The sequence below is a fragment of the Morone saxatilis genome, unplaced genomic scaffold (genome assembly GCF_004916995.1).
Source record: "Morone saxatilis isolate NCDOM2014 unplaced genomic scaffold, NCSU_SB_2.0 Contig18, whole genome shotgun sequence".
Classification (NCBI taxonomy): Eukaryota; Metazoa; Chordata; class Actinopteri; family Moronidae; genus Morone; species Morone saxatilis.
In genome coordinates this window covers 8999477-9015423 of record NW_023339740.1, presented here as the reverse complement: position 1 = coordinate 9015423, position 15947 = coordinate 8999477, and the positions used below count along the sequence as shown (strand labels likewise).

General features: G+C 41.8%; 2 protein-coding genes across 4 annotated transcripts in view; one reads left to right on the top strand and one right to left on the bottom strand.

Moving 5' to 3' along the window:
• Positions 1–333: 333 nt before the first annotated feature.
• Positions 334–15116, bottom strand: kiaa1328 (KIAA1328 ortholog). Of its 3 annotated transcripts, none has more exons than XM_035662206.1 (12): positions 15031–15116; positions 14426–14461; positions 14041–14318; positions 13767–13867; positions 13467–13582; positions 8108–8232; positions 6680–7074; positions 6315–6533; positions 6029–6124; positions 5758–5843; positions 5389–5500; positions 334–741 (listed from the first exon to the last, which is right to left on the bottom strand). In XM_035662206.1, the coding sequence occupies exons 1-12, from the start codon at positions 15083–15085 to the stop codon at positions 513–515; spliced, it is 1848 nt and encodes a 615-aa protein (XP_035518099.1). In that variant the 5' UTR covers positions 15086–15116; the 3' UTR covers positions 334–512. The 3 variants fall into 3 exon arrangements, with proteins under 3 accessions (XP_035518099.1, XP_035518100.1, XP_035518101.1); XM_035662207.1 differs by having other exon boundaries at positions 5389–5497; XM_035662208.1 differs by lacking the exon at positions 15031–15116 and adding an exon at positions 14711–15022.
• A 143-nt stretch (positions 15117–15259) lies between these two features.
• tpgs2 (tubulin polyglutamylase complex subunit 2) overlaps positions 15260–15947 on the top strand; it is a gene marked incomplete in the record, with an annotated part of 3867 nt that continues 3179 nt past the window's right edge. Inside the window, 3 exon segments of the mRNA XM_035662789.1 lie at positions 15260–15420; positions 15518–15597; positions 15680–15767. Coding sequence (XP_035518682.1) covers positions 15345–15420; positions 15518–15597; positions 15680–15767 — 244 coding nt within the window.

Below are 15947 nucleotides of genomic sequence, written 5' to 3'. Positions count from 1 at the left end.
TCCTGTGTCGTGTCATAATTACTGACGATCTATCAATATGAGATTACCCTCACAAATTACCCACACATTATTCCCTACAATGAGGTTTCTACAGTTTCTAAAAAAACATGAATATATTTCTGGGAGATTTTTTAGGAAGTTCAGGCATTGGGTATGAACAATTAATTTTAGTCATAATCAAATCAACAGATTCTCAATGTACAATTGTGTATCGTGATGTTCACATTAACGCTCCCAAGATCCTCACATACAATAAGCAAAGCTCAGTGGTAAACTGCTTCCCTGAAGTAGCAACATAAAAGATCAATTACAAACTAGAAGCATTACCCATTCTGAATAAATATTTGTTTATTTGTATTAAAACCACAAACCAAGAGTACAATCCACAACATCATGATCATTCTGATTTAGAATGTCAATTGAAAATTAAATGTAAGAAGAAAAAAGTCAAGATCAAACAGGTGAATATCAAATGATTTTTTCCCCCTTTTTGCTGACAATTTTCTTCTTTGTCAGCAAATGAAGAAAATATCCTCCAGTATTTGGCTTTCCTCCAGGTCTAGCTGGGTATGCTGAGGATAAGGCACAGCGGGGGTAATCAGGGTTCTGCCCACCGATTTAGGGGCAGTGAGGGTCGGCCTGCGTTGCGAGGTTTTGGATCTTCGAGTAGACGGTTTGCTTAGCTCAGGTGCAGAAATGGGAGTAAAGATATCCAATAACTCAACCACAGAAAAGTCCAACCTGGAAAAATAATAAAACACTTTGGGAGGTTGTTTCAATAAATGCAGTTTCTTTTTTTCCACATGTGACCGCAGCTCGTTTCAAAGGTTGCATTGCTACATTCATAATACAGAACCCAGTGCAGCCGCGTACAGAGGCAATGCTTGTTTTGTTTTTTCATTTTTTTTGTGATCAAATTTTAATGTTTCAAAACTGGAGGTAAGATTGACAGGATTTTGTACATAATAGGCTCATTATTAAGTCATTTTAACATAAATATACATTTATACTTAAGGTATAAATAAAGGGCTCTTATTTTTCCCTCCAGTCTTTAAAGTTGATCCTCCCCCCCAAAAAAACAAATAAAATATTGTAAATGAGTATCATCATGCTGTTTCATGTTAACAGAGAATGCACACAAAGACCGGCAGTTAAATGCGTGCCCTCAATGTTAAGCAGAGAAGGTGCAAGCCAAGGGACCAACACCAGACACGCACAAGGCTAAAGTCTACTTGAAACCCAACGCTTGTACTGAAATATTTGTCATTCACCTTTCACTTGTTAACATAGACAATATGAAAGTAAATCTCTCTTCAACGTGTTAACAAATTCTGTCTTCCTGAAGTGTCTACTGAACCCTAACAAGCAGCGTTAACAAGTCAAAACCACTGGGGCGTCCCGGTAGAAAAACACTGTTTCTTGCAGGTGCGAGAGGAAAAAGAGGGAGAGAACCTGGGGCTTTCTCCCCTGGAATAGAAATGAGGGAATGTGCAGCGAAATAAATAAACCAAAACGTGGGAGATTAAGCTAATAGAGATTCAATCCCTCAGTCTGGCTGGCTTGATAAATTATTCAGTGTATACACAGTCGAACGACGGCCATTCCAGATACAAAACATGAATTCTTTAAAGCACGCTCCACTGATGTTGCAAACATAATTCTCTACTCGTTTAAAGCTGCATCGATTTGCATCGCGCGGCTCCGCACACAGCTCTCTCTCAGGTAAGGGCGATCTTTGGTGTGTACTTGTTGATATGTATGTGGGTGGTCAGTAGACAGATACACTGGTGGGACTTCCAGTCAGAGCGCATTTGTCTTCCTCCACACGTAACTATAGACCTTGATATGTCATGTTTTCACACTAACTTGAGGCAGCACATATTAGTAGCTGAAAAGATTTTAAAAAGGCAATATTTGGCTTCGGCAACATGAACTAATGTATGCACATGTTTGAGCGTGAGGGAAAGAAATTGAATGAGGGTTAAGACGGCTGAGGGATGATAACTGATGAAAAAAAAGAATGAAGCTCGAGTAAGTAAATCTGTCTTCCTCATTTGGTCTCCTGCCTGTCAACAGCAAAGAAGAAAGAGAGCGAGAGCATGAGCGACAGTGAATGTGTGTGTGTGTGTGTGTCTGCTTGTAAGAGAGAGACTGGAAGCGAGTGCAGCTTTGTGGATAGAGAGGAAGGCAGAAGGAGAATGTGGGGGAGGGACTTTGGCTGGGTTCCTTCTCTCGAAATGTGAGAATTTGCATTTTTATTTGTTGATTTATTTAACGGACAGGGCTCTCAAACAGCCATCCATCAACAAACGACATGTTGGTAATGAATAATGCATCACTTACCGGCGGTCACAATCTATAACAAGGGGAGTGCGGGGGGTAGGGGTACAGTTTGGGCAGGAATGGGGGGGTTGGGGGTGGTAGTGGGTAGGGTGAGGGGGGTGGCACAGAGATTGCATGAGGGCTAGAGAGAATGCCAATAGATTTTCAGAGGGGTATACAGTGCAACAAAGAACTTCATTTCTTGGCTCCAGTTTGTGTGAGGTAAAGTTGTGAACTGCTGCTCGATATTAATATCCCCCGAGGGAGTCCTGGCAAATCTATTTTACTGCTACATGCATACAGAGAAATGCACGGACAACAGTAGCAGGAAGTTTCTGTCATTTAAAAAAAAATAAAAATAAATAAAAGCTTGGCTTGGGATGTTGGGTCATTTTGAAAGCATCCAGAGACGCTGCACTGGCAACATAAAAGTACTGTTAAATACTGTGAGTAGAACAAAAAGAAGCCTTAGGGAGAATAATGTAGCTGCAGAAAGTTGATTCAGACAATATCCTTCTCTGAATATTCACTCTGAAACAAACAGCAGTTAAGCATTTTGCCTTCAAATACTTTCAACACATACAAAACTGCACCTTTCTTGGTGTAATAAAAACCTTTGGGCTTCATTCTCCCAGAGCAGCAGCACAGCTCTGTAAGGCCAGATACAATTTCCACAAAACTCCCCTGCCTATGCTCCACACCACCTCCATCCCACTCGTAACTTTTCACTGCTTATTTGGGTCCTCTCTTTCATTAAAGATAGCCGTCTCGCCCCGGCGCCCCATTTCATTTGCAGTACAAACAGTAAGATAAAAAACCTATAATGGCCACTGCATATATCCCGCATGTCAATTTCCCAACCAATCAATAGCAGGCGGGCAATGGCAGGAAGGATGGAGATGAGATGGGCGGGGTGTGTTGGAACTGTCTCATTACTAACTAGCACAGCATTCATGAAAGGATTAAGAAGGTCACTTAATGTTAACCCAAGCTTTGTTTTGCAATTTGCACATCAAGATTGAATTGGTTAAGATTAGATGGTCACAAGGGGGCACGTTGTTGCCAGGTAGAAGAGAGGGGTTCAGGTAACATTCTATATCAGGATTGTATTTTTTATACCATACTGACAGCATGTTCACATTTTTGCTTATATAATGGATTTAGCATGCAATACTGATGAGATTAAAGGCAACCAAAATAAACATGTAGCTCCTTTCTCTAAACAACTTGGGTATTCTCATGTTAATGCACTACAATAACATATTTATGTCAAGGGGCACTAATGACTAAAATAACACCATCCCTCAGATCATTAATTAAAGTCAAGGAGCTCTAACAAAGTATTTGGTTACTTTTTCCCAAATTGACCTAAAATGAGCTAAGAATCACAACATACAGTATTGTCTTGTTCTCACTGACTACAATTCATGTCTCATCTAAATCAGTGGATTGCCAAAGGACTATAACTATCTGAAGAGATGCCTGTGAAAGAAGGCATCTGAGAGGCAGAGTTCCTCATTACTCATAGTAAAAAAGAAAAAAAAAACACACCGTGTAGCTAAGAGTCCAACCATTTTAATAGGCATTGGAGGTGTAAATGGATGGTAATAAGATCTGATACCCCGGGTCCCCTGTTGAAATTAATGGGCATCTGCTGGAGCTCACAGTTCAACTTGAACCACGCACTGCTTTGTTTAAGAGTTACTTATCGGAAGTTGTAAACTTTAAACTGTTTTGAAGAAATATCCTTTAGGACGTAGAGGTGGGGGGCTGCTTTACATTTACTTCATCTCCTATCAGCCACCACATTTACAAAAAGAAATTTTATATTATGAGATTACGCTAGAAAAGAAATGGATCAATTTTAGGAATTTTTTTTTTTTTTTTTAATAAAAGGTCTGCAGCAACACAGTTACAAATTGCTTTTCAGTATATGATATTTTCTTCAATTCCACAGCAACTCAGAAATCCTCACACTAAGGCAGGCATATGCACACACACACACACACACACACGGTAAGACAACACACAGTAAGGTTAATTACCATTCTGTGTAAGGGTATAAGAAAAAGGGTAATGAAAGTCCTTTCCTTTTTAGGAAAGTCTGCTTGTACTCATTCATTCCTGTTCTCAAAACCCATCTGCCTCTTTACGTCTTTCGTACCATTTCCATTTCTATCCATCTCAAACTGCTATAACTTTCCTAGCTTCCCATTTCTCACTTTATCCGATGCTCTCACCCCTTACTCACCCTCAAACACACTTTTAACATCTCTCCCTCACTCTTGCCTTCTCTGTCTCATTACTGTGGCAGAGAGAGAAGGGAGGGCAGTGTGTGCATCCAGAAGTCTGTTCAATTACACCTGCTGCAGGGTCCCTGCTAGGCCGACTAATGGAACGCAGCATGTCTCCTGACAGGCTGGCCACAGCGCTAGCTAGCCCGGTAAAAAGCTTCATTTAGCTTCTCACAGCTCGAAAAGTTAGCTAGACTAAGAAAGGACATAATTTAGCCTCTAACAGTGCAGCAACTGCAAACCCTGGAAAATGCTTCAAATTCTTGACTTGTACTATATTTATGTGTTTCACTATTGTTAACATTTATAGAGGAAAAAACATCAATTGCCTTAAGAGGTCAGAGAGAACAAATAAAATACTGCAGCCCAACAGCCTGCAAATACTCCCCCACGAGACAGTAGTAGCCGGCCCACAGAAAAACTCATTCAGACCTCCCTGTAGTAAAGAAGCCTAGTTAGTCCTGAAGAAAGCTAAAAGAGCACGGATAAATGTTTTGTGCTTTTTTGATACTGCATCCAGTAGTGCTTAACTGTGCTGTTTTTCACTGTTGTTCAATGAGCAATCTACCCTTCTGGCTGGCATGTTCTCTCTGTTAAATTAAAACACAGGCTGTTCTTCTGAGAACTGATTCTACTAGCTAATACGTCCATGGTTTCTGTAGTCCTACCGTTTATAAAACATCATAAATAGTACTGTAATGCTGAATTTACCTAAAGGCCATTAGAATAAATGTTAAATCTTTATATATTTACATCCAGTAAAATGTGTTACCTGGCCTCAGGGGTCTTTGGGATCATAGACACAGAGGTGGGCCTACTCTGGCTTGCAGGGGACTTAGCAGGAGATGTGGCCATGTCCTTTCTGGACCGCTCTAAGGCCTCTGCTGAGAAATGCAAGATAGGAGTGTATTAGAAAAAAAAGCAAAGCTGAGAACCGCAGGGAAGACAGTTTCAAAAATGACCATCATGATATACAGTACTATATCACAACTTTACATGCATATGAATGTACTGAAATGAATACGGTTTAAAGAAAATCAAACTCTTATAGTATAGAGTATAGATTTTGGGCTGAAATGTTCCTCTATAATGTGTAGACCAGGGCACACATAATTCTGATTGATTGAAAATACAATCTTACCATTGCCATTGCCCAGAGGAGCAGGTACAGATTGTTTGTCATGCAAACTCTGTCCTGTAGGATGTCCCTCTGCATCTTCACACACACTGTAGACCAGAGACACAATATACTAAGTTGGCTTTCATGTGTGTACTACAGTACCTGGGTATGCGTGTGCATACTATATATGTGTGTATTTAATGTGTAAGGTCTGTGAGTGAAAGCATTTATCTGACTAAAGTAGTTGCAGTTTGTGTGCCTTCCTCCCTGTCTAGCAGTCTACGTGGTTTACCTGGAGGGTAATTCTTGGTGGGAGGGACCTTCCAGCTGTGGATCTCCATTTCCAGTGTTTGACCTGCTGAAATCTGACTGAGTAGCTTGTTGAAACCTAACAAGAATATAGGAGAAGAAAAAGAGAATGGACTGAGGTTATGCCAGTCTGCAATGACAGACACAGACGAAGTACAAGGACACAGAAAAACAGGACTACACTTCTTGAATAGAAGTAACTACCTATAAGTATCAACATTTGCCCCAATAGAGATATGGTTAATTTCTCTCTGGCTTCTGTATTCTACCTGCTGTAATCAAGACGCGACTGATGTAGCTGCTGATTCTGTCTGTTGAGTCTGTCCTCCTGCTCAGCCAGCCGTGCATGCAGCCTCTCTCTCTCCATCTCCAACTGCATCTTCTGAAGTAGCAGCTGGTGCCTCTTCTGTTCCCAGTCCTCGTGACCCAGCAGAGGCCTGGTCAGGGCTTCCTTGGCCTCTGAGCCAATCGCATTCCCACTCTGAAACCTGCAAATACACATTACATTTGTTTAATATACTATATTTCCACTAGCATGTGTCTTGATAAATTGGACAGTTTTTGATTAAAACTACATGAAAGTAATGTACTCATGTGGGAAGACAGATCATGGCTGCAAAGAGTACTACTGTACCTTTCGCACTCATGTTGGTTGAAAGTGTTATGGTGGCCATTCTCTAGACAAGAGTCATTATTACTTCTCTGTTGCTGTGTTCCATAGCCACTTTCTTGAGCACTGCCTCGAGAATGATTACATCTGTGGGGGGATTGAGAGTGCGGTTCCCAGCACTCTCTTTTCTGACTCCTATGCTGTTTGATCGGCCCATCAGTTGGACTGAACTCACTAACACAGGACAGAGAGGCAGGGTTGCAAAAGGTTTGCACTGCTGCTTTTCCTCCACCTCCTCTCTTGTGCACTTGAGGCTGCTGTGCGTGAGTAGCAGCAAGGCTGAGGTATGAGCCATCAAAGAGTGAGCCATTAGCTCTGCTAGTAGATGTTCTGCTGGGGGCTTCCTCACTACTGAGCACCTGGACAGAGAACAAAGAGGACAATGAATGCATTTTGGCCAATTTGGTAAACCTCTGAAAAATTGATGGAGTATTTCAGCCAAAAACATTAACACCTGCTCCATAAAACCCTGATGCAGAGCTAGGCTACAAATTGAAATTTACCAATACTGGAGTCACTAAGCAGCCTAATTTGCTCATGCTGCAATGTGTAGTAAAAGCCTGTGCTTGCAAGAGCTGTTCCACAAGAGCTCACATATCACTTGCACTTGATATTGGTTACCATGAACTGAAGAATCTTTTTAGTATTCAAGTCTGCTTTCTTCTATTTTACGCTCGTAACCATTTTGGTTGAGTATTGGGCTCTGAACGTTGCCAAAATGCCGTAAGTGACGTACACAACAGAACTGTGCCTGAACACATGTGTGGACACTGATGGAGGACTCAAGCTGTTGCTGCTGCTCTGCGAATGTGCTGCTTTCAGTGCACACCTTGTATGGACATGGCTAGGTTTAGCAACACAAATGCAAATCATCCTTCAAAACTGTAAACTGGACAGAGGCCACAGGATTTAGAGGACAATTTTCAACTGAGCATAACTGGCAGGTAAGCCACGGTCAGGAACATTATGAGATAAACATAAGGAGGAAAGCCCATCTTATAGTTGACTGGGGAAGAGAATGTGACTAATTTGCTGAGGGTCAGAGAGCAGGCAAACACACATTATTCAGAGCCACCGCAGGACAATGAGGTTGGCCAAGTCATCTATTCTTACAGAGGCTGAAGCCAGGGAGGCGTCTTCGCTTCTGAAGTGTCACCTTGAGAGAGTTTTCACTATGTTGTAGTCATATCAAACCGGTGACTGAAGTAGACTTCTATAGTGATTTTTTATGCCTTGGCACTTGGCCATGGGACAGTGTGCTATTGCATGTTTTTGTGCCCGAGTGCCTGACAAATGGCAAAAAGGGGTGTTCTCTGTATATGGCTTACACCGGCAGCAGGCCCACCGTGTAACACTGCATGATGCACTAACTACAGCAACCCTATACCTTACCTTGCTGTGAGCTGGTGCCTGGCTGAGCTGGGCAATTGACTGGTTAAGTTTCGCCTGTTGCTGAGAAAGGTATTGTTGGTAGAGGCCCAGCAGCTCCTGGCACTCTCTGTACTGCTGCTGCAGGCCTGGAGGATCAAGGGTTAAGTAACTAACAAAGTTAAACAACAAGTAAACTGAACACAATAGAACTAAACTTTCAGGCTAGAACAATAAATTGATTCAGCCAGAAAAAAAAAAGTAGACTGTGGGTACCATGAAAGCGTGTGGCTGGAAGAGATGAAAGAGAAAAATAATTTGATAAGAATTTAAAGGAAATATTTTTACAGAGTAAAAAAGGCATGTAAGCAGACTGTGTTGACTTCTGTGTGGCTCTACTGAGAAGGTAACTTTGTGCAGCCATTTTGGTAGTGAAAAAATTCTCTTATGTAACTTAAACAGAAAAAAGATGCTGGATTTAGATTGACAATCTGAATTAAACCCTTGTTTCTGCAATCAATTACACATTGGACCAGAAAAGTAGAGAGAACAGCAAAGTTGAAAACAGAGGGGGAGAAGAGGCCAGCAAAATCAAAGTTGTTGTTGTGGCACAGAGCTTTCACCATCTGGGTCGGGCCAAGCTGTGTTGAGCTGAGCTGGGCAGTGCCGCGCCAGGCTATCTGCCAGACAGAGAGCTGGCAGACACAAAAAAACTAATCTGGAGCGGAACTACTGCTGCGCCTCAGGAGCCCACTAATGACAGTGGCAGCACCACACCACACCAGCACATACGAAGATAATGAGCATGAGAATGGAGAGAGTACACACACAGACACACATTCGATAATCAACCTCGGTCTGACTCTTTCTAGTACACACACACAAACGCAGCGAGACAAGAGAGCACAAATTCCCCACATGTACTGTAAACAGCCCACACACACAAACACTACAATAAAGCCAGTAGTACACACACTCCCACCCGAGCTGACCTTAAAGTGTGTTCCTCTAGGCCATATCTTTTTATGATAGTGGCCCTGCTCCCCCAGCTGATGAGTTTCTCAGCATCCGTTTGAAAAAAAAGCCCCCATTTAAAGAGAAAATCAAAGTTCAAAGTAGAGTCTTATTGAAGGAATAGTTGGCGGAACACTCCATAAGAAAACACTTTGGTTGTTAGAAGACTTCAATCAGGCTGAGGAAATGAAACAGAGGGAAAGAGAAGAGAGCGGGGACGACTCTGAATTGAGGACCAGACACCAGACAAATGCAATGCAGCAGCTTCCATAAACATTGGGGGAAATGCGAGGAAGCCTTCCATGTAACTAAGGCTCCTCTACCGCTAGACTGATAATGTCCATGGAAGTAGTTCAATATGGAAAGCTTAAGGACATCACAAGGACATCACATCATGTAAACCTGTGCTGGTAGGTCTATTTATGCAGTATGAATAAGGGTCTTGAAGAGGAGATACTGAATATGTTTACACAGCTACACCTCACCTCAGTCCAAGATAGAGAGTTCTGTGTTAAGTCGAAAAAAAGGCACGCTTGCTCATATTTCACCAGATTCGCATAAACCACCATTTCCATTTCTCACACCTAAAACAAATGTTTCCTTATAGACAGAAATATACAGTACAGTACACTGCAATACGAATCGGGTATGGTAGGGACCCATAAACCAAAATACACACAAAAAGTTTATCTGGGATATAGTACCAACAGGACAGCAGCATCATAGCATCCCAATGCCATAAATGAAGGTGATGTGTGTTAATGTGTTGACAGGCTCATGCAGTCACTGGACAGCGAGCGCTAGGTAATCTGAACCGAGTGGAGCGACACTGATAAGATTCCACCTTTCTGCATGTTGCCACACTAAACATGCTTCCTCCACAGCCTTGGACGTCAGCCAATGGGGGCCAAGCACTCTGCAAGCCCCTAGTTTACATCAGAGCTGCAAAGTGCCAACAATGACTTACTCCTCCCCCGTGCTCCAAAAATACTCAGAATCAAGGGCTTGGGCTGAAGAGGCTTCAGACGGGGCCTGTCAAAATGATTCACTTCCCTGTCAGGCCAGCGCTCAAATGAAATAATGAAATCCACTTCAAGGTGGAACAAATTTGCACAGGAGGGGGGAATATTTTAAAGCCTGCTTTAGCACACTGTGCCAAACAGATTGAGCCTGAGCAGGAATGTGAGAGAAACGGGGGCGGAGACTGATGTGTATGAATGTGTGTGTAAGGAAGCACTGACGGGGAATTAATAGAAGAAGACAGTTTACATAACTGCTTCTATACTACTGAATCTGGAGAAGAGACATGAGTGTGAGTCACACAATAAACCAATAAATAACTTCAAATGTCAGCTAACAATTATTTTGAAAATGCCTTTAAGATTCCAAGAGCAAACATGCAGAACAACCATTCTTATCCCAACTATTCTCAGCCGTCTTCATCGCTATGATCACAACTAATGTGATACCTGTTTTGTTTTTTAGGCACAAACAAAGTTGCGTCTTCATCATTAAACATGATGACATCTGTACAATGGAATATGTGACGTACCCTGAACAAGCCCACAATTCACAAAGCCAAAAATCGCCACAATACACAGTAAAGGTGCCAACAGCTTGATTCAGTTTGAATTCTTTTAGCAAATATTCAATGCATTATGCATTATTAATTTCACATTACGCCCACGATTGGTTCAATTGAATTTTATTACATTCAATTAAGAATTTAAAGTGATTCAGTCAACAATTATATAAACCTTGCACGAAGGCACCAGTCCAAAGAAAATGACAGTTATTTACAAGGCCAAACTTTAGCTTCAAATGACAAACAACTTAGTTTGATTACATATTTTAACAGCCTATTCGTGGATGCTGATCTTTCTACTATTTACAGTAGCTCTGCAGAATGGAAGGCTCACATAAATGTTCTTAATTCAACCAGTCAAAACCACAGCATTTACCATATTTATTTGCTGTGTCAACAGTAATCAGAAGGTAGAGCTTCAATAAAGAGACAGATTAGAAATGAGTTTGATTATAACTCCTCTAATACACAGAGCGCACCTTACACAGCACATGGCTTCAACCACATCATTCCTAGAATAAGGTAAGATATACAACACCCAGGCCAGATCATTACAATGTCCACAGAGCTGACATCAAGGAATATATTGGGGCTTAATCTGCCAAGAAAGAAAAAGAGCTGAGAATTCTCTAAAAATGCATGCTCATCAAAAAAAGCACACTCAACAATACCAGATTTCCACATTGTAAATGTCATCCATCCAAACATTAGAGGGTAAAAATGGATTTAGCTCTGGCAATCCTCTATCACAACATGTAGCATTTTTCAATGACATATCCTAACTGGGCTGTTATTCCCCTCTCTCCATGGCCCCAGGATTCCCTCCAATTGTTTCAACTCAATAAATGGCATTAGCTGTAGCACCTGCTGTGCCTTGTTCTGGATACGGTGCACCGTGTTAGTAACGCCACCTTGACTTCTGCCCATGCCAACATGCCTTGAAGTACAAAAGGCATCCTTCCTATCTGAAACACAGATTCAGTCCTGTGTGCCAGTCAGTTCCAAATGTCAGCTGAACATCCCAAATATCAAGAGCACTTTTTTCCTCTCATCCTAGGTGGCTTGGGGCTAAGGTATAGCCCTACATTCTTTACACCCCTGACAACCCTGAATTTTAGTTAGATAAGATAAGCGGAGGCGTAATGGAATTAGACTTGACAAGACTCTCATTCAGTGTGTTTGCCTTTGGTGTCTCCTTAACCTTTCAGAGAAGTGCCGGAACCTTCTGCCTGAGAAGAGCCTTCATGACTCTTGCACGCACTTTAAAAGACTATGTTATCCCCCCTGAGGTGCTTGGATCCAAACACTTTTTCCTCTCAAATACCTTTTTAATGGAGTTTAGAAGTTTGGTGTAAATGCCAAGTCTCCGAGCCAAAGTGCCTTTAATTGAGTTGTGCTTCCTAATTTTCCCCGCCGCCGTTGCCAATCGTGCAATTTACCAGCCGGGTCAATTACTCTTCATATTTCGCAGTGTTTTTAACCTAAATTGACTGCTGGCCATGCTCTGGTTTGACCTGAGCAGAATTGTTATGAAGACAGTAGGTGGGTTGTGGGGTGCAATAAACAGCATACTATTGCTGAAACTCTCGCACTAACCTCATGCTAGACAATTCAGAAACAGCTGGTGACCCACCTGATCTCATTTTGTAAGGAACTGAGAGATATTCTACAGTTAACGTTCAGCATTGATGGAGGGTTACAAAAGCACATGCTGGTGAAAACATACACTGTAGTCTTCTCAGTAAATATCAAAATTCATCTTTGGATGATAAGATGATTTAGATGGTTTGGGCAAAGGCTCCAACCATGAAATTGATTCTGTACACAACAGTGGATAAGCTACAAGCACTTGCAAAAGACAACTGCAGCAGGCATCAAATAATTTAAATAAATCTGCTATGTTTCTCTGTCTTTTGTATCAATAAGAAGGGTCTCGGCCAAACACTGTACACAGCCTTACCTAAGACAACACTGCCCCCTAGAGACTTTCTGATGGAATAGCACAAATGAATCATGTAGCCTGCAATAAATCATCTGTGGAACTTTTAAGTACATCTTACAGGGATATGCAACTGTGTGCCGTGGAGAGCAGGCAACACGTTTTTATTCCAACCAAAGGCTGTAGTGGATGATTTCACTGATTGGTCCCTCCTTTTAGTTTGAAGTTGGGCTAATCAGTGAAATCACTTGAGGTTTGTTCAATGTTACGCCTTTTTGCACCACTTTGTGACATTGTTTCTGGTTAAACAATGTTTTCTCCAGGGATTTGCTCTAAGAATGCAATAAAGGAACTGTGCCACCATACTTAACTGTAGCACTATTAGTCCAGATTCAAAATAGGGCGCTGAGTGCATATTATCATGAAATTTTAGCATACCTTATTAAAACATCTTGGTAAAATTAATCAAACTGATAAAACGATCATACCCTGAAAGTTTGAACTGACCTCTGGTGTCCTTATGATAGTGCACCACATTTTGCAGCATCTGTAGTAATACCAACACACCATGAAGCATATGTTACACCATTAAACATAGCCATGTTCTATGAAAATGACTCATAAACGAGTGAGGAGTATGAAGGATTTAAACCACTGTGGGTCAAGTTCATTAATTCACCATCTACTATGACCCAGTAGTGCTATTTGCAAAAGCATATTAAATTCCCTATTGTTTCAAAAAAAGAAACAATATGACAAATACAACAAATCGCCGCTTTTTGCATTGATGAGTGAGAGTCTAACTCACTACAGTTTTTGTTTGTTCAGTTGTTTTGAAAGGATACTCTCTCTCTCCTCTGCTATGACCAGGTTCTGTTGCTCCAGCTGATGGATCTTGCGCTCAAAACTTTCCTGTTCATCTTTCAGACGTTGCACTGACTCTTCTTTCTCCTCGCTCACTCTGGAGGACAGAAAATAGCAGTGTTAAAGAATAGGTGGTCTGCATTGCACATTCTAACAGTGACCGGGGAGGAAACGATACAGGAGTACAAAATTAACATTTCAATGCGGTATCACTTGAAATTGTTACATTTATATGAACTTTAACACTATCCTAGGGTTCAGTGGTATATACTGCTGGCTACCTGGCTAGTTCTTCGATGAGGTTTGCAATCCGGCGCTTATCTTCGGGACAGAGGTCCTTCAAACAGACCAGGCTCTTAGCTCTGCTGGTCTCGGAGATTACCTGGGCAAAGAATGGTTAGCAAGTTTAAAAAGATATCAACACAAACTACCGATGAAACTCTTTCTCTTTCTAAAAGTATTCAGATTATTCATATGCTCTCTTCCATATTCAAACACTTCACCTTAGATCCATAGAGGGAAGAGATAAATAGCCATCACAAAACAACGGATTACCTGTGTTGATGAGTGGAAAGTACCGGTGTCTGGAGTGAGGGTGCGCTGCTCTGTGGCTACAGTAGCACTGTGATGCACTGGCTCTTTTTCCTTGGTAGAAACCCCAGAGCGCTCACTTTCTAAGGATCCCTGTTTCCTGCCTCCTTTCTGAAGTGTGCTCTCGCCCTTGTTGTCAGAGCTTCGCCTGGCTCGCATCTTGGTACCTCTTTTACTGGATGTACTGGTGCTGCCTGGTCCCAGATTGAAAGGGGTCCGAGTCTTCACCTCTCCTCCCACTCCTGAAATAGTTTGCGGGAAGACAGAAGAAGAGGATGCCATGTGTACAAGCAATTCTCTCACACTGTGTTCGGAAATTGTCACTATATATAATATGAGTGAGACTCACCAGCCACAAACACCAAAGGCTGCTCCTCATCTGACACTGTGTGAATAAGGCAACGAGAAGACAAGCACGTCTGTTAGCGTTCAGTCAAATATAACGTAAAGTTTGTTAAAGCATCGGCTTCCTCATGCAAACACTGTAGACAATTCAACAATTCAACAATTCACAATTCAACAATTCAGCAGTTTCCTGTTCTTGAGCAAACAGTTAGCAATCACACAGCTAGCAGGATGCACAACAACAGCTCGCTATCTAACGTTACTGCAGACGGCCTTTGTATTAACTTACATTGAGCCCAGCAGCACAGCAGCAGTGAGAAACCTAACACGGTTGATTGGTGATACTAACGTTACTACCACTGAGTTTCAATATAAAATAGGTCATTTAAAGGAGGTAAAGTTAACTCCAAGTATAGTTAACGTTAGCTAAGTTAACTAACTTAACGCGAGCTGTCTCACTTCCTCTGAAATAACAACTTCCCAGCACTGACACATTAGTAACTTTAACATCTGTGAGACTCTTTCAGAAACTTTAATAACTTTCTGTTATTTATGTAAGAGCTGGTACTGGACAAGGAAGCTACTGTAGTTTGTCAGAAGAAAGCATACCGCCGTTCATCCAAAAGATCCCCGAGTTTCCACTTTTTGTTGCTGCTGCCGCCATGTTGAAACAACCGCCACCACTCCCAGGGAGCCAAGCGTTGCTAAGGAATTGTAGCCCCGCCTTTCTCTCCCAACTCAACAGCCAATTGGCTAGTCTGTAGAAAGACGGCATCCTATTGGCTTAGACATGTGTCAATTCTGCGTCAAAGCCGCACTTGACGCTTCCTGTGTGTGCTTCCAGCTGGGAAGGAGAGAGATGACACAGAGCAGATAGCTGCAGAGGATGCTCCCAGGGTTTTGTACAGATTTGTGATTTGGAAATGGAAGACTTTAAAGAAAGCCTAGCATTTAAAGGTGTTGCTGAGAGACTGACGCTGGGCATTACTCGTATACTCGGTGTGTATTATGGTTTGTGCCCAGAAATTAGCAAGCTAGCAAACAGATTGATGTCTGACTGTTAATAAATGTTGTCCATTTGTCCATGCTGTGCCAGAGAACATGCCTGGGGTGGTGGATGTGCGTTTTGTAGAGAGGGAGCCTGCAGAGAAGAGGAGCCTGCTGTCATGGGAACAGGTGAAACTGTGTACACCTTAAAGATATGATTTGGTGTGGTTGTACGGTGCTATCATGTGAACCTGCTCTGTTTCTTCCTTAGAAAAACACTTGTATTTTGCCAGAGGACCTGCGAGATTTCTATCTGACAACTGATGGATTTACACTAACCTGGAGCGTTAAACTAGACAGTAGGTGACCTCATCTCAATAATATTATTCTCACAGAAGTCTTAATTTATTCAAGTAAAAAGGCTACTATTAAGATTACATGATACAGGTAAATGCAAATAGCTCTTGCAATTTTTTAACAAAGACTTATGTGAAGGTTTTTCAGCAGTGTGATACAATCATAACTGTGTGTGTGTGTGT